Below are 25,959 nucleotides of genomic sequence, written 5' to 3'. Positions count from 1 at the left end.
CCCCAGCACTAACAGGCCCCTGGTGGGCAGACAAAGCCCCACCTTGCTTCCTGACACCTTGTCCTGCTCCCCCCTCACAGGCCTCCTGGGAATGGTAGCCCACATGATGTACACGCAGGTGTTCCAGGTCACCGTGAGCCTCGGCCCTGAAGACTGGAGGCCCCATTCCTGGGACTACGGGTGGTCCTTCTGGTAAGTGGCTTTTGACTTTCAGACACCAGAGCCCCGAGGCATGCTGGAACTTCAGTAGCTCAACCCAATTGGGAAACAGGAAGGTGGGGCGTCGGGGGGGAAGCCCGGAGTCCAAAGATGCTTTGAGATCCTAGAGCTGAGGTTGACAAACTATGGCCCCTGGGCCAAATCCAGCCCATCACCTGTTTTTATGTAGCCTTCAACCTAAGGATAGTTTTTACATTTTTAAAGGCTTGAACAGATGAATCGAAAGAAGAAAAATATTTGGGGACATGCGAAAATTATGGGAAATTCAGATTTCAGTGTCCATAAAGTTTTCTCGGGATATAGCCAAGCTTATTGTTTACATATTGTCTACAGCTGCTTTCACGCTACAATGGCAGAGCTGAGCGGTTGTGACAGAGACTGAATGGCCCACTAAGCCTAAAATATTTACCATCTGGCCCTTTACAGATAAAGTTGGCCAGCCTCTGCCTTAGAGGCTGCTCTGCAAGGTGGGATGGAAGCTGTTAAGAGCCTAGTGAAGGGTTCTGACTGTAGGGGCCAGCACCTCAGAGCACGGTGTGCAAGAGAAAGGCAGCATCCGTCAAGATTCTTTGGCTTGTGAGTGATAGAGTCCCAAGCTTAAGTAAACAGGAGGTGTGTATTAGTTCATGGAACTGAAAAGCCCAGTTGGCTCAGCTGGGGGTGGGGGCATGGATTGTAACAGAAAAACCCACCCAGCTCAGTCCAATCAATGAGGAAATACCTTGGTTCCTGTAAATGGAAAGTGCAGCTTGGCATGGACTTCAGGGAACGTTTGATCCAGAGTTTCGGATGTCATCAGGGCTGAGTTTTCTTCCTCTGTGGTCACCTGAGCGTTGCCCACTCCCCATGTTACCTCTGTCCCTGGGTGGGCTTCCCTCCTAGTGGTGAGAAGGCTTCTTTGAAGCTGGTGCTTCTTCCTCCACATACAGGGGGGGAAAGAGCTCTTTCTCTAACATTCACTAAAGTCGCAAGCTTCCCTCTGATAAGCCCAACTGAAGTCATTTTCTCTCTTCTAAATTGTCACCATGGCTGGGGGAGTGTCATGAGCACATTGGCTCAGCTGGACCAATCCTCTGGAACGAGGAATGAGTCCAAAACTCTCACATGGTAAGTGGGTGGAATGGATGCTGGGTGAGCTACCACAATGTCTGCTTCAGGCACAGCTGGATCCAGGTGGTCAGGTGATGGATCAGGAACTCAGTTATTCTCTCCCCACTTCTGACTCCATTCTCTTTGTGGCGGCTTTATTCATAAGCAGCTTTTCCCCAGGTGGTAGCACATGTGGTCACCAAGCCCAGTTCTAGGCTTACATGTTACAAATGTAGCAATACCAGCAGAGAGTTGGGGCCTCTTTCCAATGTCGCCAGACAAAATCTTGTTTATGCCTTTCACTGAGTTAGCTTAAGTCATGTGACCATACTGCCACCAATGATTTAGACCCTGAGGAGACTCAGCTGCTCTAACTGTCTGGCCTAAGTCATGTGGTGCAGAGGGTGGGGTTGCCCCATCCAAACTCTTGGACAGGAAGATGGAGGAGAGGTCCTCTAATGGATAACTGGGGGTGGGGCAAGGGCGGAGCGAGGTGTTCTCAAAAGGAGGAATGTGCACTGGCAAAGACAGTGACCACAGTTGTCTGTTACGCAGGGCATCCAGGTCCGGTTCTGGTGCCTAGGGGCATTTATCCACTCAGTCATTTAACACATATTAACCGAGTGAGCACTTATTTGGGGGCAGCTGGTACTGGGGGTACAGCAGTGGCTGAGACAGTGTGGTAACAGGGGATTAAGACAATGGACAAGCAGTACTCTGAACCCATGCTATGATGTGGGTGGTTGGCTCGGGGTGGGGGGAGTCACAGACAGCCACGGAAGCACAGAGAAACGGTCACTGACCCAGCTTCCCCTGGGGAGCGTCCTCGGGGGAGAATTTGGTCAGGCAAGCTGTTGGAGGAGGGAATAAGATAGCGTGTTGGACAGGGGAATGGCAGGTGCAAAGACGTGCCCATGAGAGGGCGTCTTGGGGGGAAGGTGGTCAGAATGGAGCAAGAAAGGCTTTGATTGTGACCAGTGGGCACTCCTGCTATTTTTCTGCCCCTTCCCACTCTCTGCTTGGCTCCGCCCCCTTAAAGCTAAAGGCATGTGCCCTAAAGGGACCCATCAACACAGACCCTGATCCCTTTAAGTAGAACAGTCGTGGGGAAACCTCACCACAGCGCTATGAGGTAGGTGGTTCATGGAGGGGAAACTGAGGCACAGAGAACTTAAGTAACCTGTCCAGGGTCATCCAGCTTGTGAGCAGCGGAGCTGGGATTTGAACCCAGGCAGTCTGGCTCTGGAGCCCACGCTCTCAACCTCTATATTCTGCCTCTCAGAGGGGATGGGCTAATAGTAAGACAGTTCATGTGTGTTTAGCACATGGCACATGTAAATGCTCAGGGAACACTAGTTCTTCTAATATTGTCGTTATTGACATGAAATTTAACACGCACGATAACCCCCTGTTGCATACGTAGACACTGAGGCTCAGAAAGGTTGGGTCACTTGCTCAGGATTCCGGACCCCCTCCCCCGACGTGCCTCTCTTTCCAGCAGCCCCTGGCTCTCCGCCTGGCCTGGAGCCCAGGCTGCTGGTCTCCCACGGGAACCTTTCTTCCCCTGAAAGCCAGGCCTCCTGCCCTGCTCCTCAGCTCCCCCCAGGCCAGCCTCTCAAGGGGCACCCAATTCCCATTTGACTTATTTAAGGCCGGTGCCCGGTGTGCAGCCCCTGTTAGGTCTGATCCATTTCTCCTTGTCACTGAGGCCCGCAAGATAGATCAGCCCCATTTTTCATCCCTCGCATCTGGGGGCCTTGCCAGGGCTGTGCAGTGTCATCTCTCTTGTTTAATATGTGTGCGGCCGTTTGTCAAAATTCTGCCCCCAGCCCCCCACCAGGGAGGAGGCCAGCTCCACGGCAAGACAGCACCGGCCTCTGTCTCCTGGCCCAGCAGGAGAGGAAGAACGGGCTGCAGGGGCTTGTCGGCTGGGGCTTCTGAGGAGCTCAATGGATGTTGGGGACCAGCTTTCGAGAGCCACACGTGCGCGGGAAGGCGAAGGTTCCACGGTTAGGGGTCCACCAGCCTGGGTTCAAACCTCGCCCTGACGGGCACTGCCGGCCACCGTGAGCAGCATAAGGGCGTGGTTGAGGGGCGGCCTCAGGAATCAGGCAGCTTGGGAGCAGATCCTGACCCTGACCTTCACCAGCGGTGGGCCTGGCCAAGTCACTCACCCTCCCTGCGCCTCAGTATCCTCAACTGTAAAATGGGGACGGCCTGAGTTTCCACGTCACGGGGCTCCTGTGAGTGGTGCTCTAGTTCTCTGTTGATTTATCAAACGTCCTCAGAAAACTTAGTGGCTTAAAATAAAAGATGTGTGATTATCTCTTATGGTTCAGTGGGTTGACCCAGCTCAGCTGGGTGTCCTGCTCCGGGCTGTTCCACGATGTTTCAGTCAGATGCTGTCTGGGGCCAGTCCTCTGGGGCCCCGCTGGGCTAGGCATCCAGGGTAGCCCCTCGCAATGCTGGCAGTCGGCGCTGGCTGGCACTGGGAGCTCGGCTGTCAGCGAGATTGGCTTCTCAGGCACGGTGGTTGGGTCCCTGGAGAGTGTCCCAAGAGATCCAAGCGGAAGCTGCAAGTTTATTTTATGACCCTGCCTCAGAAGACACGCAGTGTCGCGTCTGCTGCGTTCTGATGGTCAAGAGCAAGTAACGGGGCCAGGGTTGAGGAGAACGTGCTGCACAAAGCATGAACCCCAGGAGGTGTGTCTCAGGGGTGGGGGGCATCTTTGGAGACTGTGTGAAATAACGCACATGAGGCACTTAGCACAGAGAATGTGCTCGATGCGTTTTGCTATTAAACGCAAGCGACCCATCCTCTCCGAGTCTCAGCTTCTTCATCTCTAGAGTAGGGATCACAGCAATGCAGGTCTAATGGGTTTATTATCGTGAGGGCCATGTGACACCCAGCTCTTAAAGTGTGTATACACAGTAAGTGTGAGTGGCAGTGATTATAAATGGTGATAATGACATTGGGCCTTTGGTAATGCCATTGTCACTTTTTGAGAGACATGTGACCCAAATGTCCAAGAGGATGACATAGGTGAGCTTGCAGGCAGCCCCTTGCGCTCCGTTCTTCCCAGTCTGCCCCGACTTGCTACTCACGCTTGTTTTCAGGACTTCAGTGTTTCCTTGAGATCCAGCCCTGGCCCTCACGCCCAGACTCCCCTCCGTGGGCCCCCACTAAGCTGCGGAACCCCATCCCTGCCCTGCACCCCGGTCCCTCCAGCTCTCCTGCCTGCTCCTTTATTTCAGCTCTTTGTCTTAACTCTCTCCAGGTCCACCTATGACAGTGCCAAGGCAAGACCCTGGCAGATGGGGGGCACGGGGACACAGCAGATGCTTGGTGTGGGGAAGGGGTGGATGAGACCAAGGTTGGTCAGCACCTAACTTTGTAGCAGGCACAGCAGGAGGCACTATACAAGCCCTGAGCTTTCCGGTCCTGCCATTGACTCCCACTTGGAGGGGTTGCCATGTCTACTTGAGGGATGAGGATACAGGCTCAGGAAGGGCAAAGGCCCGAGTCACGCAATTAGCTTCAGAGGCTCCAAACTGCACGAAGACCAGGGCTGAACCCAGCCTGTAGATGTTTTGTTTGACCTTCCACAGTGGTTTATTTTTTTTTAATTTGCATTTATTTCTGTCATTCAAATTCGTAAAAACTTTACGTAAAAATCCAGGTTTCTGGCTTCTCTTGACTATTGGAAGATATGTCTGTGTCTAGCCTGCATTGCCACATGGCAGCAGTCAGCTTCAGCTGAGTAGAGGCTGCCCCCTTTGGATGAGGCACCTGCTCTCTACTTTACCCAAGTCCCCACTGCTCCCTATTGCCTTCCCTTGCCTTACAATTTCCTCACTTAGTCATTTGTCTGACCTTGCAGGAATTGAACTTTGTGACCCCGGTTGGAATGTCAGCATGTCAGTTTTCCTGGTGATGGTGGGAGAGTGGAAAGCTAGTCACTTTCTACTTCCGCTTTGCATTTGATCAAAATGGAGAGGGGTGGATAAAGGGGCCCTCCTACCCTAGCACACACGGTGAAACCCCAATCCTGAGCATTCACATGACAGAATGAGGGTAGTAGAACATCATGGAGTTGTAGCTTATAAAAGCTGGGTGCCCAGAGAGGTTAAGTAGTTTGTCCCAGGTCACGCAGCGAGAGTAGCAAGTTAGGCCAGGTCCCAGGAGGGTGGTCCCTCTCTGTTTGCTTCTGGGGCCCATCTGTGTGTCATGTGGTGGCCTCACCACTGTCCTCCTTTCTTCCCCTCCCCTCCTCTTCAGTCTACATGACCCTGTGGAAACAGCAGGCTAGCCCTTTCCCTCTCTGGGGATCCCAGGCTGCCCTGCCCTCTCTGCAGGGCTGAGCTGGCATTTCAGCAAGTTGATCTCTTGCAGCAGGAGGAGGGGGGTTCTGGAAGAGCCTTGGCTGCAAAGAACCACTGGACAGGGTGTTTGCTGGTGTTACCGAGAGGCTGTGTGGTCCGCAGGAATCTCTTGCTCTTACTCATCCCCCCTCCTAGGCAGGTGGCACTGGCCTCCTTTTCTCTAAGAACAGGGCAGGGAGAGAGCACTGTGGTGCCCAAGGGTGCCCTGCTGCCGTGGATGGACCAGCTGGGCCCCCAGAACCTGCCGTCATCACCTCCTGGCTCCTTCAGTTCACAGGCACTGAGGATGGCCTACCTTAGGAGCATCTGCACCATGTCCTGCCCCACACAGTGACCCTATGCCCATCTGGCCTGCAGGTGGACGGGGGCTGCCTCCCTCAGTGACCAGGTACAATCTTTCCACCGAGCAGGGCCTGGGGTGGATTTCAAGGTGGCATCCATGCATCTCTGAATCTGGTCCCCTAGCATCCCCCGACCCACCCCTATAGCTCCCAGAAGACAGAGAGTTAGTTGACAGCCACTCCCCTTCCCCTCCCCCATCCGTGTCGCAGTGTCCACTCTGTCCTTGTCTCCAAAAACCAGGCCAACCACCCACGTGCCTCACTGTACCAGTCCAGCAAACACCAGCAAAGCTGCAAACACCAGCAGGCGTGCCAGACGCGAAGTTTCCAATCTGTGCCCTGCATGGGGGCCTGAGGGCCGGGGGTTTGGGGAGCAGGGAAGTTGAAGACTCACAGATGCACCCCTGAACCCCTCACCCACATCAAAACCAGAACAGGTTTTTTTCTATCTGTTTTTATTTTATCTGTTTTTATTCATTCTACAAATATTTATTGAGCACCTGCTATGTGCCAGGCACTGTTTCAGGCGCTAAGGAAATAGCAGTGAATGAAATAAAGCTCCTGTTTTCATAAAGCTGACATTCTGGAGTGTGGGGGAAGACAATCCGAAAACAAATAATAAGAACTTGCACTTCTGGGAAGATGGAGCAGACTTCTCCCTATCCTCCTGCCAAGTACAACTGAAATCCCGGACATTATATATAAAACAAACATAATAAGCCTCTGAGAGGTGGAGGGAAGACAGTAGCCTGGCTAAGGACCCAAGGGATAACACACTGGTGAGTACTTTTTGTCTCCTACATCCCAGCTTTGGAGCTGAAGAAATCAACAACTCAGAAATGCCAAAAGGCACTGACCCCCCCGTGCCCCACCCCATAAAAATGCCTCTAAAAGTCTGCTTTCTAGTCCAAGAACCAGAAAAGGGCCAGCCTACCAAGACAGAAAACTTTTAGCAATAACTGCTCTACCCAGTCACCCATCACAGGAAAAAAACAAAAACAAAAAAAACCCAAACAACAACAGCAAAACCACCCTGTGCCTCTACCCCACTCATGCCAAGTTTAGATCTCATGGCATCAGGCTATAATGAGGCACTCAGCTGCACGCCCACGTCCTGCCGAGCTGGTACCAGAGTAGCGAGCTGTGACTTTTGCCCTGCTTGACGGTAATATGCCCTACCCATCCCTGAGTGTCAGTGGAGGTCACCTGGAGAGCCTGGACTCCCACCCCCAGTAGGCAGTAACAAGTAAGAACCCTCCCTATCCCTGCTGGAGTGATGTCAGAGGAGACGTAGTGGAGAGTCAGGATTTTCGCCACTGCCCAGTGGTGATGAAGACATCCCCCTCCCTGTGGTGTCAGTGGAGGCAAATTGGGGAGGAGTAATGAGGCACTTCTGCCCCTCCCAACCAGAGTGGTATCTGCAAAGGCCTAAGGGGGTCAGAACTCCCACCCCTGCCCAGCAGTAACCAGGAACCTTTCCATCTTGAATGTCAGTGGTGGCCCAGTGGGAAACCTAGACTTCTACTCCTACCTGGCATTAACAAGGCAGTGTTCCCCCTTCCTGTGTCAGAACAGTGTCAGAGGAAGTCAGCTAAAGCAGAAGGTTTAAACAAGATCCAGAGTCTCATTAAAAAAATACCCCAAATGTCAAGTTTGCAACTAAAAATCATTGACCATACCGAGACCTGGGAAGATCTCAACTTGAAAGTAAAAAGACGAGATCCCAATACTGAGATAACAGAGATGTTAGAATCATCTGAGAAAGATTCTAAAGCAATCATGAAGATGCTTCAACAAGCAATTACAAACACCCTTGAAACAAATGAAAAAATAGAAAGTCTCAGGAAAGAAATGTCTCGGGAAAGAACTAGAAAATATGAAAAAGAAACAAGTGGAAATTTTAGAACTGAAAAATACAATAACTGAAATAAAAACTTCAGTGAGTGGGATCAACAGCAGAATGGAGAGGACAGAGAAAAGAATCAGTGAACTTGAAGATAGAAGTTACCTGATCTGAACAATAGAGAGAAAATAGACTTTAAAAAAATGAACAGAGCCTCAAGGACCTCTGGGACTATAACAAAAGATCTAACGTTGGAGTGCCAGAAGGGGAGAGGAAAGAGGGTGCTGAAAAAATACTCAGAGAAATAATGGCTGAAAAACTCCCCAATTTTGTAAAAGACATAAACCTACAGAGTCAAGCTGAGTGGATACCCAAACAGGATAAACCCAAAGAAATCCACACTATGATACATCTGTGTTTTTAAAAAACCTGAAGTCAAAGAAAAAAAAAAATTGGGCTTCCCTGGTGGCGCAGTGGTTGAGAGTCCACCTGCCGATGCAGGGGACATGGATTCGTGCCCCGGTCTGGGAAGATCCCACATGCTGCGGATCGGCTGGGCCCGTGAGCCATGGCCACTGATCCTGCGCGTCTGGAGCCTGTACTCTGCAACGGGAGAGGCCACAACAGTGAGAGGTCCATGTACCGCAAAAAAAAAAAAAAAGAAAAAAAGAAAGAAAAGAAAATTGAAAGCAGCAAGAGAGAAACAATACCTTAACTGTAGGGAAAACCAATTTAAACAGGGGATTTTGCATCAGAAACCATGGGGCTAGAAGGAAGTGACATGACATTTCAACTCCTGAAAGAAAAGAACTCAGAATTCCATTTCTAGCAAAAATATCCTTTAGGAAAGGAAAGGGGGGATCAAGACATTCTCAGATGACGGAAAACTAAGAAAATTTGTTGTCAGCAGACCTATCCTAAAAGAATGGCCAAAGGAGTTCTCTAAACAGGAAAAAAAAAAAAAATTAAAGAAGGCACCTTGGAATGTTAGGAATGAAGAAAGAACATTTTTACTTTTTCTCTTGAATTTTCTGAATCATGCATGATGATTGAAGCAAAAATTATAATGTGGTCTGATGTGGTTCTAAATTACTCGGGAAATATTTAAGGCAATTGTATTATTGATGGCAGAAGATTAAGGGACGTAAAGTGAAAACCACATAATCATATCAATCAACGCAGAAAAAAGTTTGATAAAATTCAACATCCGTTTGTGATTTTTTAAAAAAACTTGCAGAAAGCTAGGAATAGAGAGAAACTTCCTCAACTTGGCAAAGAGCATCTACAAACACCTACAGCTAACATTATACTTAATGGTGAAAGATTGAATGCTTTCTCCCTAAGACTGGGAACACCACTCTTACTCAACATAGTGCTGGAAGTTCTTGCTAGTGCAGTAAGGCATGAAAAGTAAATAAAACGCATAGAGATTGGAAAGGAAGAAATAAGCTACACCTATTTGCAGATGACATGATTGTCTCTGTAGAAAAATCTAAGAAATCTACCCCCTCCAAAATGCCTAGACCTAATAAATGAGTTCAGTATGGTGTCAGGATACAAGATAAAAAAACAAAAAAATCAATTATATTTCTATAAGCTAGAAAAAACAGTTGGGCAACAAAACTAAATAATACAATACTGTGTACACTTCAAAAAGTGAAATAGTCATAAATCTAACAAAACAGCTACTTGACTTGCTTGTTGAAAACCACAAAATGCTAATGAAAGAAATAAAAGAAGATCTAAATAAATGGAGAGATACACCATGTTCACGGTAAAGATGTTGATTCTCCTCAAGTTGGTATAGAGGTTTAATGCAATTCCCATTAAAATCTCAGCAACATTTCTTGTAGGTTTAGACCAGATTATTCTAAAACTTATTAGGAAAGGTAAAGGAACGAGAATAGCTAAAACAATTTTGAGAAAGAAGAATAAAGCAGGACGGATCAGGCTACCCAGTTTCAAGACTTACTATATAGCTACAGTAATCCAGACTGTGTAGTGTTGGTGGAAGGATAGGCCTACAGATCAATGGAACAGAACAAAGAATCCAGAAATAGACCCACACAAATATGCCCAACTGATTTTTGACAAAGGTGTAAATCCATTCAGTGGAACAGGGAATAACTTTTTCAACAAATGGTGACAAACAGACGAGCAAACAAAACCCAGTCTTGATCTAAACTCCTTACTTTATATAAAAAGTAACTCTGAATGGATCATTGTCCTCGATATAAAATGTAAAACTATAAAATTTTTAGAAAAAAATTAGGAGAAAATCTTTGGGATTTAGACCTGGCAAAGAGTTCTTAGACTTGACATCAAAAGCGTCAAACGAAAAATTGATCAAATGGATTTCATCAAAATTAAACACTTTTGGGACTTCCCTGGTGGCGCAGTGGTTAAGAATCCTCCTGCCAATGCAGGGACATGGGTTCGAGCCCTGGTCCGGGAAGATCCCACATGCCGCGGAGCAACTAAGCCTGTGCGCCACAACGACTGAGCCTGCACTCTAGAGCCCGCAAGCCACAACTACTGAGCCCGTGTGCTGCAACTGCAGAAGCCAGCACGCTGTGGAGCCCGTGCTCCAAAACAAGAGAAGCCACCGCGATGAGAAGTCCACGCATTGCAACGAAGAGTAGCCCCCGCTCACCGCAACTAGAGAAAGCCCACGCGCAGCAACGAAGACCCAACGCAGCCAAAAATTAAATTAATTAATTAATTAAAAAAAAATTAAACACTTCTGCTGTGTGAAAAACCTTGTTAAGAGGTTGAAAAGATAAGCTACAGACTGGTAGAAACTATTGGAAACCACATATTTGACAAAGAACTAATATCTAGGATATATAAAAACTCTCAAAACTCAACAGTAAATAAAAACAATAGCAAAACAATCCAATTAGAAAGTGGGCAGGACTTCCCTGGTGGCGCAGTGGTTGGGAGTCCGCCTGCCAATGCAGAGGACGTGGGTTTGAGTCCTGGTCCGGGAGGATCCCACATGCCGCAGAGCGGCTAGGCCCGCGCGCCACAACTGAGCCTACGCTCTAGAGCCCGCAAGCCACAACTACTAAAAGCCCACGCACCTAGAGCCCATGCTCCGCAACAAGAGAATCCACCACAATAAGAAGCCCGCGCACTGCAAGGAACAGTAGCCTCCGCTTGCTGCAACTGGAGAAAGCCTGTGCACAGCACCTAAGACCCAACGCAACCAAAAATAAATAAATAAATTTATGAAAAGAAAGCAAGTGGGCAAAAAACGTGAACAGCCGTTTTACCAAGGAGGATACACAGATGGCAAATAAGCAAATGAAAAGGTGTTCAACACCATTAGCCATTAGGGAAATGCAAATGAAGGCCACAATGAGATATTTCTACATGTCTCTCAGAATAGCTAAAATTAATAAATAGTGACAGTGCCAAAAGCTGGTGAGAGTGTGGAGCAGCTCATACGTTGCTCTAGGAATCCGATTCAGCGATATAAAGGAACAAATGCTTGATACACACAACTTGGATGAATCTCCAGAGAACTATGCTGAGCGAGAAAAGGCAACCCCAGACATACGTACTGGGTGACCCCGTTAATGCAGCATTCTTGAGATGACAGGATTATAGGAACGAAGAACTGATGAGTGGCTGCCAGAGGTTGGGAGCCATGTGGGTATGCCTATAAAATGGCAACAGGAGGGATCACTGTGGTGATGGATGGAAATGTTTTGTATCCTGACTGTATCAGTGTCGATATCCCGGTTGCTACTATATTTGCAAGATGTTACCATTGGGGGAAACTGGGTAAAGAGTACACAGGGATCTCTCTGAATCACCTCCTACAACTGCATGTGAATCTGTAATGATCTCAAAATAAAATGTTTAATTTAAAAACAAAGAATAGGGGCTTCCCTGGTGGCGCAGTGGTTGAGAGTCTGCCTGCCGATGCAGGGGACACGGGTTCGTGCCCCGGTCCGGGAAGATCCCACATGCCGCGGCGCGGCTGGGCCCGTGAGCCATGGCCACTGAGCCTGCGCGTCCGGAGCCTGCGCGTCCGGAGCCTGTGCTCCGCAGCGGGAGAGGCCACAACAGTGAGAGGCCTGCGTACCGCAAAAAAAAAAATAATAATAATAATAAAAATAAAAAAAAAATAATAATAAAAACAAAGAAAAAAATAGATAAAAAGGCACAAGAAGAAAAAAGAAAAAAAAAAAAGACACAAGAGAAGTGCAGGGTGTTATGAGGACCGTGGTGAAATTAAACAGGGGTATGTGGTAGAATGTGATGCTCCATCTTGCTGAGTCATCAGAGTTGAGAGTTAGACCTGTTCAGAGTAAAGATCCCTGGTTGTAAAGACTAGAAAATCACTTCAAAGGGAACTTATGCAAAAGAAGGGAATTTATAGAAAGTAATTGTATAAGAACTTTTGTTGCCAATGAAAGAAACCCAATTCAAACTGGCTTGAGGGAGGAAAAAATTCCGAAAAAGGCATTTGGGCTCCTATAATTGAAAGTCCAGGAGTAATGGCTTCAACTCAGGGATCTATAGCTCCTTTTTGTGGCTCTGCTTCCCTTTGAGTCAGCTTCATTCTCAGGGTGGGGGGGGTGTGTGACCAAATGGGCTCCAGCAGCTCCTGGCTCAAATCCCACCAGCTTGGCACCCCAGAAAAAAGATGAGCCCTGTTTCCCAATAGCTTCAGCAAAAGTCCTGGGAATGAGTCTCGATAGCCTAATCAGGGTGTCACATGTCCATCCCTGAACCAATTACTGTGGCCAGATGGAAGTGACACTCTCATTGGCCAGGCCTAGGTCATGTGCACACCCCTAAAGTTTGAGGGTGAGGCCAACCCCACAGGAACCACACGGCCCAAGAGGAGGGGAGTAGTGGTCCCTTTACAGAATGGGTGCTGGTCAGGCCAAACCAACAGACGTGTACTCATGGAATTCCAGAAAAAGCCTGCTGCTTCATTCTCTGTCCTCATGTTCTGAATTTCCATCACTCTAGTTCAAACAGACATCCCAGATTGAGCTAGACTCTTCAGTTTCATTGTTCAGAAGAGAGAACAATGTATCTGACTGGACCAGCTTGGGACAGATGTTCGGCCCTCCTCCAATCATCTGTGAACAGTAGGGTGGGGTCACCTACTACGCCCTTTGATGGACAGGGCAGTTCTTAGAGGGGCCAGACTGACACCCTGCAGCTGTCTATTATAGATACTCAGAGTTTCTAGAGGACCTAAATTAGTTTCTTATGAAAAAACAGGGGAATCTCCTAAAGGTTTTTTTTTTTTTTTTTTTTTTTTCGGTACGTGGGCCTCTCACTGTTGTGGCCTCTCCCGTTGCGGAGCACAGGCTCCAGACGCGCAGGCTCAGCGGCCATGGCTCACGGGCCCAGCCGCTCTGCGGCATGTGGGATCCTCCCGGACTGGGGCACGAACCCGTGTCCCCTGCATCGGCAGGCGGACTCTCAACCACTGCGCCACCAGGGAAGCCCCCTCCTAAAGGGTTTTGCGCTAAGGGAGAGATGATGAATGGGGATCCCTGGGAGAAAGGCGGAATCCTCAGATTTCCCCTTGCTTTCCTTCTGAGGCTGACGCAGAGAAGAGCAGTGGGTATGGGAGGTGGGCTGCACTGACCTTGAGTAATGCAGGGGTGGTGATGTTGAGAGACCCAATGGGTGGCTGGTGGAAGGGGAGGCTGGAGGCCCTGAGACAGTGCAGCGTTGGCAGCAACAAAACTGAGCCCTTGATGTGTAGGAAACCAGTTATCAAGACAGAGACTGGGCAACAGGTACCTGGGAACCAGACCGGGTGCAACTGGAGCAAGGCGGGTACCCCACTTCTGGTTCTACATGTTACTGCATGGTCTTGATCAGAGGAAGCAGGCAGGAGGCCATTTCTAGAGTGGGCGCTGGAGCACAGAAGACCAGCAGCCTGGCCAGCTGACTCTCCTAGCTCCACACCCCCCTTCCCTTCTCTCCAGATGTGGACAGGACAGATTCTCCAGCTCTGGCTGACATCCACATCAGGTGAGCGCAGCCAGGAGTCCCCAGCTGTGCCCGGAGGAGGTGTGAGCAGAGAGCCTTAATCTAACAGAGAAAGAGCTTGGAAACCAAGTCAGCTAAATGGGGAGATTGGGACTGACATCTATACACTAATATGTATAAAATAGATAACTAATGAGAACCTGCTGTGTAGCCCAGGGAACTCTACTCAGTGCTCTGTGGGGACCTAAATGGGAAGGAAATCCAGAAAAGAGGGGATCTATGTATACATATGGCTGATTTCACTTCGCTGTGCAGCAGAAACTAACACAACATGGTAAAGCAACTCTATCCCAATTTAAAAAAAAAAAAAAGTGGGTAGTAAGGATGTTGATAATAGTGATGGCAGTAACGAGGGCAAACCTTTCTTGAGTGCCTGCTATTTCCAGGCGCTGTTCTAAGATATTTTTAATGGGTCGTTTCCTTTAATCTTTGCAACAGGCCTGTGACGTGGTACTTACTCTATGAGGCAGACAGGCGAAACACCTTTGCCAAGGTCACTCGGGAACAAGGGTGATTTAACTCTCATGGAAAATCAGCTACTAGGGCATCTGACCCCCCTCTGCTTTTCTGTCATCAACTCCAACTAACCTCCTCACACCCCCTCACTCGGCACCTCAAACCTCCTACGGTTTGTGGCGTGCTTCCTACTGCCTCCTGTCTCCACGCCTTTACACATGCTCTTCCCTCCTCCTAGAATGCTGTTCCCCCTAGTAAACTCTCACTCATCCTCCAAGACCGACTGCAAGCGTTGTTGTATTTTGGTCACTTTCCCTGATGCCGACCTGTGGATGGAATGACTCGCTCTCTTCTTGCCTCCCAGTGATGACCTCTGTGGTGTCTGCATCACAGTGTACAGATAATGATGTCTCCCAGGCCAGACCACGGGTGGGGCAGGGCTCAAGTCTTACTCTTCTCTGCAGCAGCACATGCTCAGGTCCGGATGTCTGGTGGGTGTGGTTTTCTGTCCCCTGCCCACCCTCACCGTGGCACCTCTCTCCTCGTCTCTTGGCAGCCTGGCGTGGGGCTCCTTTACCTGCTGCATGGCAGCCTCTGTCACCACGCTCAACTCCTACACCAAGACGGTCATTGAGTTCCGGCACAAGCGCAAGGTCTTTGAGCAGGGCTACCGGGAGGAGCCGACCTTCATAGACCCTGAGGCCATCAAGTACTTCCGGGAGAGGTCAGTGCACATGGGGTCACCTCTGGCCACCACTGGGAATCAGAAGCCCGAGGCCCGGCCTCAGTGGCCACAGGGCGCCAGTCGAAAACTAGAGTGATCTGACGGAAGTGTTCTGGGGGGTTGCGGGTTGGAAGGGGCAGGCTGGCTGAGGCAGCGTTTGGACCCCACTATGTTGGAATTTCTGGGACATTTTAATGTTTTATGGGGCATGAGGTTGCCTTGGGCTTATGTGAACAGAGCCTGAGAAACCAAGAAGGGAATCACGTTTGAGTGTTTACCCTTGGGCCCCATGCTTCTTAGAACCAAGATAGGGTCACAGAGAGGCAGAACCAAGGTTTCCTTCTTGGGCTGTGTCACAGCACTGAGTGAAAAAAAAGACTCAGCAGTGGGATCCGTGACGGTTGCTAGAGGAGGAGGGCTCCTCAAGGTCAGGGACCACATCTGATCACCTGAGTCCTTAGAGTCCAGCTGGGAATAGAGAAGATGGCAATAAATAGTAGGCGGATGGATGGATGGATGGATGGATGGACGGTTGAGTGGATGGACAGATGTATGTATGGTTGGGTGGGTGGTTATGTGGATGAATTGATGGATGGATGGATGGATGGATGGATGGATGGATGGATGGATGCATGGGTGGAAGGACAAGCAAATGGTTATCATATTTCCTGGGACCATCTCCTAAATAAACTACCTGTACCCAAATCTTTATCACAGCCTGCTTTGGGGGAGCTGATTGGACATGCCATAATGCCTTTTGGTGGCAGGGAACTGAAAGGTTCTCAGGACTGATGACAGAGTCTGAGGAGGAAAAGGGGGAAGGAGACTGTGGAGCTGGGCAGCACTGAGGAGTTGGACTCTTCGTGGGGCACATGGAAGGGTTTAAGTCAAGAAGTAGCATGGTGGAGGATGGTGGGGGCCACACCAGAACCTCCCTCTGACTGCTGCAGACCCCATCATCTCTCCCTTGCCCATGAGCCTCCTTTCTGTCTCTTGAACACTACAAGCTCATCCCCACCTCAGGGCCTTTGCACCTGCTTTGCCCCTGCCTGGAATCCTCACCTGGCTGGCTCACTCAGGTCATGGCTCAGATGTCACGTATTCAGTGAAGCCTTCCTTAATCACTTCATCCAAATTTGTACACCCCCATACACCCTGTCCTAGTCACTCTTTATCATTGCTGTTTTTTCATAGCACCTACACAACCTGACATTATTATTATTATTTTTTTTTTTTTTTGCGGTATGCGGGCCTCTCACTGCTGTGGCCTCTCCCCTTGCGGAGCACAGGCTCCAGACGCGCAGGCTCAGCAGCCATGGCTCACGGGCCCAGCTGCTCCGCGGCATGTGGGATCTTCCCAGACCGGGTCACGAACCCGTGTCCCCTGCATCAGCAGGAGGACTCTCAACCACTGCGCCACCAGGGAAGCCCCTGACATTATTTTATTTGTTTATCTGTCTGGTAGTTTGTAGACCGGGAGCTCCATGATGGAAGGGCTCTGCTGACTTCTTCCCCACTGTATTTTGAGCACCAAGGACTGGGCCAGGCAACTAATAGGTGCTCATTTAACATTTTGGGGGTTAGTTTGGGGTGTGTGTGTGTGTGTGATTGGCTGAATACTTCTCTTTGGAGACCTCAGCCCTGACTGCCTCGTCCACTTTCAGCTCAAGCCCCACCATCACTGGGCAGGTTCAGCATCCCAGCGCCCCTTCATCGAAGTCCCAGGTCAGTTGTCCAGTCCTGGGCCTGTCAGGTGTGGTCAGGGAGGTCAGGCCAGCCTGGCACACAGGCCCGCCTTGCTCACGGCTGTGGAAAGAGCACGTCCACTAGGAAGGTGGTGATGACTGGCAGAGCACGGGACCCGTAGTAGGTGCTCAGGAAATGTTTACAGCAGCTGCGTGAGCAGCCTTGTGTCTAAAGCTGCCCCATGAACACCGCATCTTCTGTCACCTGGGCTGTGGGAGAGCCCGGAGCATCATGGGCTCCCTCGTTCTCCTGAGGCAGAAGACAGGACCTCTTTGTACCTCATCAGCAAGAAGCTGCTGTTCGCTGGTCCTGAACAGCTCAGGCCCCAACGATGTGGGAGAAGATAAATGCCTCCCAGCATATGTGCAGAATATCACTTTACACGTTCATAACTTGAACATTATGCAGAGGTTCATCAAATTTTATTTCCCTTCCTCTCCAAGGAGAACATTTCAGCTTAGCTGGGCTGTTCATTTTTTTTCTTTCTTTCTTTTTTTTGGTGCCTTCTCTGCAAAGAGCTCAGAGCACGCAGACAGATGTCTACACAGTCTGTGGGGACCCAGCAGCAGGGCTGAACTCCTGCAGTGGCCAGAGTTCCTGAAACCATACCAGGGACGTGAGGGAAGAGATCCTTGAGCCCCCCCTGCCCACGTTTCTTACTCCTTGGGGAACAGGGCGTGCTGTGGAGAGAATAGGGGTTTGAGGGCCCCCCGATCTGAATTTTCCAGTTCTGTCTTCTCACTGCTATGTGACTTGGGGCAAGTCACTGAGCGCCTCTGGGTCGATTTCCGCTGACCTACAGGAGAACCCAGAGCTCTCGTCATCTTGGGAATGCTCAAATTGGACCCAGGTCACGTGGTAAGCACAGTGCGTGGCACATGGAGGGCATTTCATGTGTCCCTTCTGCGACTGATACAAAGTACAAAGCTTGGGAATGACTAGCTTAGGATGGAGGGGAAGACAGTGTTGTGGTTATTGGGCATCTAAGAAGCACGTTAATAACCACAGCAGGGGCTTCCCTGGTGGCGCAGTGGTTGAGAGTCCACCTGCTGATGCAGGGGACACGGGTTCGTGCCCCGGTCCGGGAAAGTCCCACATGCCGCGGAACGGCTGGGCCCATGAGCCATGGCCGCTGAGCCTGCACGTCCGGAGCCTGTGCTCCGCAACGGGAGAGGCCGCAACAGTGAGAGGCCCGCGTACCACAAAAAAAAATAAAAATAAAAAATAACCACAGCAAACAGGTGAGTGAGGTGCGAGGTGGGCTGTGAATACGGAAGTGCTGTGGGATAAGACGTGCCCTTGGAGAGGGTGCAGGTTTTCCCAGGCACCCCCCGCCCCCGCCCTTGCCATTCCTATCAGCGGAGAGCCACCCCTGACTGAGGACAAGACGGTGCCCCGTGGAGGCTGATGGAGTAGGAGGGCCCGTACTGCCGCCCACCCCACTGCACCCCGTCCCTGTCTTGCTGGATTTTTCTCTGCAGGAGCCAGTTGTGAGTCTGAAGAGTGATCGGGCAGATTCCGAACCGTTTTCAGAGGTTGTGAAATGTAGTGGTGTGTGGAAGAAAGGTATGGGTGTGTGTGTGTGTGTGTGTGTGTGCACACGCGTATGCATGTGTAGGGACCAGTGTGCCCCTGTATGTTGGGCTTGTGGGGGAGGGCGAGCCTGCTTACTCTGAGCAGACTTGCCTGTCCCAGCTCTGAGAAACGTCTGGCATTAAACCCTCCCAGCCTCACCCTGCCTATCGTCCCCAAGAAGGGCGTCTTAATCGGGCCTCCCAGGGGAGGGTCGAAAGCTGCAGGACGAAAGGTAAATATCTGCACATCGGGGCTTTCTTGAATGCTTGACGTTCCGATCTCGTTTAACAATGCAGGGAAGGAAATGAGACGCTGTTGGATTGGACTCCAGGGGGATTTCAACTGAGCCAGCATCCGGCTCCCGGGGAAGCCGCCGTGGGTGGGTGGGAGCAGAGGGCCGGGGCCTCCAGGGAGGAGAGCAGCTGCCCTCCCCAGGGTCAGATCACCCCGTCACATGCCCTTGCTCCAAGGCATGAGGTGCGCGTCCCAGTCTCTGAACCCGTGCCTGCACTGTATCTGCCTCTGCACCAGAGCAGTGAGCTTTCTTGGCTTCCGCTCTGTCCCTGACACCTAGAGCCACAGATGCTCAACAAGTTATTAACTATCCGTAGTAATTATATTGTTCATTATAGTGGTGCAGTCCCCTCTGTTGCAAGCACTGTTCGAGGGCCTTACCTGTACACTCTCACTTAACCCTGTGGAAGCCACGAGGAAATAGACCAGGGCTGGAATGAGCTCTGCAGGTTATTAGTTGTGTCACTCACCTCAGAGCCTTCCAGCCTCTTCCATCACCTGCCGGCCCCCCCGCTCTGGTCTAGGGAGTGCAGCAAATCACCCTGGGTGCCGCGATGGGGTCTCCTAGAGGTCACTCCAGGTGGAGGGCTGGGCACCCCGGGAAAGGCAGAGGCTAGAGAAGCCTTCACAGACAAGACCCTCAAGCCAGGTTTTTAAAGGTACGCACAGTGTGCATGGCCAGATGGGCAGTGGGTGGGAGAAGGCGTTCCCAGGCACAGGCAACAGTGCGAGCAAAGGCCAGGACGGGCAACATGCAGGGGTTGTTAGGAAACTCTAAGCAGTTTGGTGTGATTTGAGAGTAGGGTATGGGTGGGAGTTCGGCCTGGCTGTCTCATCTCTCTCGTCCTCCCACAGCATTTGGGGTGGTGGGGGGGTGCTGGCGCAGTAGCGGACTGGATGTTACTGGGATGAGAAGGTGGCATGGGGACCGTCCCCAAGCCTCCTTCCTGGGTGCCAGGCCTCACGGGGCTCTGGGCAGATGCAGAGAAGCTGCACCCCAACCTGGGGGCGATTGGCTTGGACATAAGTCGTTCTGGCATAGTGGAGGACCACCCCCTCTTTACCCATCCCCATGGCTGGAGCAGAAAGGGCCGTAAGGACCCCACTCCCCACTGGCTCTGCTCTCTCTTCTGTCTGTTGTCACGAACCTTTGGAAGGGCTGGTCTTCACCTCCTCACCTCCCCTCATGGCTCGACCCACTGCAAGCTGCCCTCCACCCCTGACTCCGCTGAACCAGCTCCCAGAGGCCTAGATGATGTGCACACACCCTCCCGCCCAGCTCCCACCAGCCACTCTTCTGGTCTCCAGGCAGCCCTTCCCACCCCCTCCTCCTTGTTCTGTTAAATGGAGATGCTCCCAAAGTCAGTTTTAGGCCCTTCCTCGACATTAGCCTCAGCGGCCACATACGCGCCAGGACTCCTGAATTCTTAGTCCCCTCCTGACCCCCAGCCCCATATCCAGCCGCCTCCCTGGTGTTTCCACTCTGGATCTTCAAAGGCATCAAAAATCAACACAGCCAGTACCCACTCATGATGGTCTCCCCCAAACCTGGTCCTATTTCCACGCTCCTCCCCAGGGTGGTCCTGCTTGTGCAAGCAGACATCTGCACATCATGTCAGGACACCCCAAATCCAGTGATTTTCCCCTACGGTGGGTCACTTCTCTTTGTCTTCACTCCCGTCATCCTCGTCCAGGGCAGCAGCTCTCACCTCCTATGTGGAGGTGAGATGTAAAGCCCACATCTCTCCTCCCCCAGCAGCCAAAGCCTCTTCACTATGCTAATGTGATCAGGGTGCCTCTACCCTCATCTTTCTGCTAAAACACTGCAGTGCCTCCCCCACAACCTCAGGACAAAGGCCCAGCTCCCCCCCCATAACTTATGAGCCTCCCTGTGGACCCGGGCCCCTTCGCCTGCACACAGCTGCCCCTCCCCTGGAAGTTCCCCAGACAGAGTCGTTCTGCTTCCATGCAACCTCAGGATGGCTGTCCTCTCTATCTGGGGTGCCCCCCATTCTTCGCCTTGTTGGTTCTGGGCCTGCAGATCTTACCTCAAGCATCGATTCTTTTTTTTCTTTTTCTTTTAGAATCAATTTTACTTATTTTTGGTTGTGTTGGGTCTTCGTTGCTGCGCACGGGCTTTCTCTAGTTGCGGCGAGCGGGGGCTACTCGTCGTTGCGGTGCGTGGGCTTCTCATTGCAGTGGCCTCTCTTATTGTGGAGCATGGGTTCTAGGTGCGCAGGCTTCAGTAGTTGTGGCACGCAGGCTCAGTAGTTGTGGCTCACGGGCTCTAGAGTGCAGGCTCAGTAGTTGTGGCGCACGGGCTTAGTTGCTCTGCGGCATGTGGGATCTTCCTGGACCAAGGCTCGAACCCATGTCCCCTGCATTGGCAGGCGGATTCTTAACCACTGCGCCACCAAGGAAGTCCTCAAGCATCGATTCTGAACTGGACTGAATTCCCCCGCCCGTCCTCTCTCAGCACTGGCCATGGATGCAAGTTCCACAGGGCAGGGATACAGGTCCACTCCCTTCTTTATTCCCAAGTAAGGGATGGATGGAGAGGGTGACAGCAGAGGGGAAGGAGCCTTGTGGGGAGGTCGCTGGTCAGTCTGTTGGCCAAGGTGACCTTTGTCCTCTAGGAGCTGCCACTGGTCTTGCTTGCATGGCCTTTCCCACACTGCTGCCGCCCTGCTGAACAGCACGCTGCTCAGGCACGCTCACCTCTGCTCACCTGGTCTTTTGACTTTTGAGATAAGTCAGGTGTAGAGGTTTTCATGTTGTCAGGGGCCTTTAGACCTGTTGAAGGCGGGCACGGGGTGCAGGGGTAGGGGCTCCACTAACGCTAGTGATTGTTTTCCTGAGTAGTAATTTCTAGCCCATGCTGTTCCCAAAATAATCTCAAGGCGCTGATATCTAGAGGCGTCTTTTTAAAACCCAGTAGAGAAACAGGAGGTGGAACTGTCAGCCACACACGAAGGTCGGGGGGGTGCTGGCACTGTGGCTATTTATCCTCCCTGTATTTTCCAGCCGTTCTGTATCATGATGATCTTACAAAATGGCAAAAGAGAGAGAAAAAAAGAATCTTTTAAAAAACCCGTTTATTTCCGCCGTCTTGGAATGGCACTTCCGCTGGGATCTTATAGAATCTTAATCTCCCACCTGTGGTCATTTATTTGACAAATTTTCTTATAATTTCATCCTTCATTCCATCATCAGTGCATCATTTAAAAATCATGGTGTTCGGGCTTCCCTGGTGGCGCAGTGGTTGAGAGTCTGCCTGCCGATGCAGGGGACACAGGTCCATGCCCCGGTCCGGGAAGATCCCACATGCCGTGGAGTGGCCGGGCCCGTGAGCCATGGCCGCTGAGCCTGCGCATCCGGAGCCTGTGCTCCGCAACGGGAGAGGCCGCGACAGTGAGAGGCCCGTGTACCGCAAAAAAAAAAAAAAAATCATTGTGTTCTTTGTCCTCTGTGACTGTTTCTTAGCCATTTAACCTCTGAGACGTGTTCGAGCACAGCTCCCTCTTACCTGTCTGTTTCCACTCTCGCTGCTTGAATATTACTTCTCAGGGATGCCTCGCACCTCTCGCGAGGTGCCCAGAAATTAGAGATGGCGCCATGGAAGGTTCAGGGCCCTCCCAAGATTAGCTCGATGACCAACGCTTTGTGAAAGGAAAGCGAAAAGAACAGAGTGGTCCTTGAACTGGAAATGATCCTGCAGGACAGCTGCTCCCTGACCTCCATGTTTTCTCCAAATCTCAGCCCAGTGGAGGCGGGAGGGCTCCGGGTACCCTCCTTCCCACCGTCACTACTGCGGGCTCTTCGGTGAAGCTCATTTGCAGCTGGGACTGTGGGGAAGGCACTGGAGGCCTGGGCCCACTGGGTGACAGCCCAGGACGTAGAGGGTGACTGGGCTGACCCTTTGCGGAGCCTCACAAGTGCCCAGAGCCCAGGGTCCAATGCCTAGTTCCTCAGATGTGGTCTGGGGCCCAACAGCATCGACCCCACCTGGAAACCTGTTAGAATGCAGGCCTTGCCCCAGACCAACTGCCCCAGACCCACTGAACCAGAATCTGCATTTTTAAAAGCTCCTCGGGTGATCTGTGGGCAGTGGCACATTTGGGAATCGTTGGGCTAGAGGACAGAGCAGATGCAGCCCGGTTATGGGTCAGGAGGTGGACATGGCCAGTAGAGGCCAGTGGATAAAGAAGGGTTCTACACCTCAGTGCTACTCAAAGTGTGGTCCCTGGACCAGGGCCCATTTGCAAATGTCCATGATGATATAAGGAGAGGAACTGAGACACGTGTTTGGAAACTTTCATAGTGAGTTGATATCGCTGGTACACCCAAGCTTACCTTTTGTGTGTGTGTGTGTGTGTGTGTGTGTGTGTGTTTCATTTTCTAGCAACTCATTTTTATTGTATTTTATTAAAACTTTGGTCTGAGGTAGATTGAAAATTAAGGGGGAAAAACCTAGTCCTTTATCAGATGGTCTGAGAAGCCCACCACGTAGACGGCCACTTTATACCAGGAAGTGACTGGAGATTTGGGAAACAAGCCAGCCTGGGGCAGCAAGAAAGGGTGTGGCTTTGAGGATGGCGCAGAGAGGGCCACGGCAGCTGGGGAGCGTGCTGGGAGCTGTGTGCTGGGGAGGCCTGGGGCTCCCGCCACAACAGGGGTAAGACCCGGTAGACCTCTTGCCAGCGCCCCGGCTGCTGGGACCACACGTGGCTCTGGAATGAGATGGGCAGGTGCCGGGGTCTCTCTGTAAGACAAGACATTTGTTCACACCATCAAATCCTTGGGCCTCCCTGCTCCATCGCTTGCGTCCTTCTCTTCTCTCAAAAAGAGCAAATGCCCAGGCTCAACCCGATTCCAGATGTTGTGGGTCATGGGGGCAGTGACTCTGTGACAGTGTGGTCACACCCCCCACCGCCATTTGCACACCTGCTGGCTGTTCTGGGAGAGCCCGAGTTGGATGGTGCCCAGCCCCACTTTCCACTGGGACCTCCTAGTGTAGGTGTACCCACGGTGAGTCTGACAGAGCATCCCTTGCCAGCCGGGAATCTGCAGGGCACAATGGAAACAGGCTTGGGCCCTGTTTCTTTTTCTTTTTTTTTTTTTTTGCGGTATGCGGGCCTCTCACTGTTGTGGCCTCTCCCGTTGCGGAGCACAGGCTCCAGACGCGCAACCTCAGCGGCCATGGCTCACGGGCCCAGCCGCTCCGCGGCATGTGGGATCTTCCCGGACCGGGGCACGAACCCGCGTCCCCTGCATCGGCAAGCGGACTCTCAACCACTGCGCCACCAGGGAAGCCCGGGCCTGTTTCTTGATAAACCTGAGTTCAAATCCCTGCCCTGCCACCAGCCAGCTGCCGGCGTGGAGCTGGCCCATGTGAGCAGAGTGTACAGATGCCTTCCTGGTGCCACGTTCAGTGACATCACACGTTCAGTGATGTCCAGAGGTGTTTGACACTTTGAAGCCTTTTCTCTGCTTCAGATCAGCCGTGCTGGGAGTCTTCAGCCCACAGAGGTCCACAGACACCCCAAAGCAGAGCACCCTCTCTTGTAGAGGTGGTTGTTGATCTTTACCAGCACACCACTAGACTTTGGGCAAGTTACAAAGTTTTCACATCTGTAAAATGGGGATGATGGTAACGATGATGACGATGGTAGTGCCTCTGTGGTTGGGATACAGGTTTGAATCAGTGTAAATATACTGCAAATAATGAGGTATAAATATACCGCAAATAATGAGGATTTAAACAATGTACAAGTTTATTTCTCTCTCCTGTGAAAGTCTGAGCAGTTACCTCTGTTTCTGTCGCCTTTCCCTAGGGCTCATTCACCTTTCTGCACATTACAGCATCGGTTCACTCAGCCTCTGCACTGACTCTCCTTGTCCCCAGTTTGGGGAGACTCTTCTCTTCTGGGGCATAAGGCTGTGCTGTGACTCCCTGTGCTTCCCTCTGCCCTGAATCCAGACGTGTTTCATACTTTGAAGCCTTTTCTCTGCTTCTTGGAAAACATCCCTTTCCTGACGCAACGAGGCCAAAATGATGAAATGAAAGGAAGGGGTGTATGTGGGGGTTTTTGAGGGGACGCATTGGTTAATCTGTTAAAATAATAGCCTTCTGCATCAGGAGCTGGGAGGTGGAGTCACAGAGTGACCGACCGCAAAGGCCCCAGCGATGAGGATGACGACAACGATGATAATAACAGTTGTGACAGCAGCAAGTGCAGGCGGTGCTGTGAGAACGCCAAACAGATGGAGCTGGAGCATGTATTATTCACTGAATCCTTATGACAACCCTAAGCGTGGGTACGTCATTATGCCCATTTATCAGATGAGGAAATCGAGGCTCAGGGATGACAGGGACGTGTCCAGACTCAGAGCTAGTACATGGTGGAGCCACCGCTCCACCCGCTCACAGAGGAGACGCTGAGACCCGGAGAGGAAGGTGACACAGCAGGTGCGTGGAGGGCCTGAGGGGCCCTGGGCCCCACCCGCTGCCCCTTCTGAGCACTGCTTCACCCCAAGCATCCCCCGCTAACCCTTCAAGGCACTTATTTAGATTCGTGGGTCACCCCTCACACCACCATCAAAAAAAAAAAAAAAAAACCTGTCTTCAGAAAGCACATAATATTTCCTGCAGGAAGTACTTCAAATTAAAGAAGATAGTCATCTAGTGACATTTGAGTATTTCCTTTTCTTTCAATACAAAGCTCAGGCTCCCTGGATGAACCTGGGCTGCCTCCCCGGTGGTCTGCTCTTAGCCTTGGCTTCCTTTCCTCAACTCCCTGCCTCCCTACCTACCCCACTCTCCCTTCCCTCCCTTCTGACATTCTTTGGGATACTTTGTGCCATTGCTGTGCTAGCCCTAGAGACTACAAGTGGAGAAGGAGATAAACTTCATCCTTCTTCTCTCTGAGTTTAAAATGTTTGTGGGGAGACCAATGATTAAACAGATTGAAAACCAGTAGTAGTGCTACTCTGTTCTGAGCCCTCCCTCTGTGCCGGGTCCTGGGCTTCTGACCTCACAACAACCAGTGGGGCGGTGGTAGCTGTCCTACAGTCATTCCTACCACCGCTGTCCTGCCCATGGCCACGTAGAAAACTCAGGATCATAGAAGTTCAGAGCAGGTGAGCTGTCCATTCATAACAGAGCTGGGCTCAGCCACGATCCCGCCTCACTGCAGGGCCCAAGGTCTCAGTTGTGCCCAAGACATCCTCTTGTCCTCACGTGTTTTCTGCCAGGAAGC

General features: G+C 51.2%; 1 protein-coding gene across 1 annotated transcript in view; it reads left to right on the top strand.

Moving 5' to 3' along the window:
- Nucleotides 1-25,959, top strand: part of GSG1L (GSG1 like) — a 213,847-nt gene that overhangs the window by 172,508 nt on the left and 15,380 nt on the right. The window contains exons 4-5 of the mRNA XM_060123259.1: nt 81-192; nt 14,918-15,085. Of these exons, the coding sequence (XP_059979242.1) occupies nt 81-192; nt 14,918-15,085 (280 nt within the window). The remainder of the gene's footprint in view (nt 1-80; nt 193-14,917; nt 15,086-25,959) is intronic.

Source organism: Lagenorhynchus albirostris, chromosome 15 (assembly GCF_949774975.1).
Source record: "Lagenorhynchus albirostris chromosome 15, mLagAlb1.1, whole genome shotgun sequence".
NCBI lineage: Eukaryota > Metazoa > Chordata > Mammalia > Artiodactyla > Delphinidae > Lagenorhynchus > Lagenorhynchus albirostris.
Note: the sequence above shows the minus strand (reverse complement) of the source record. Positions and strands in the feature narration are given on the sequence as shown.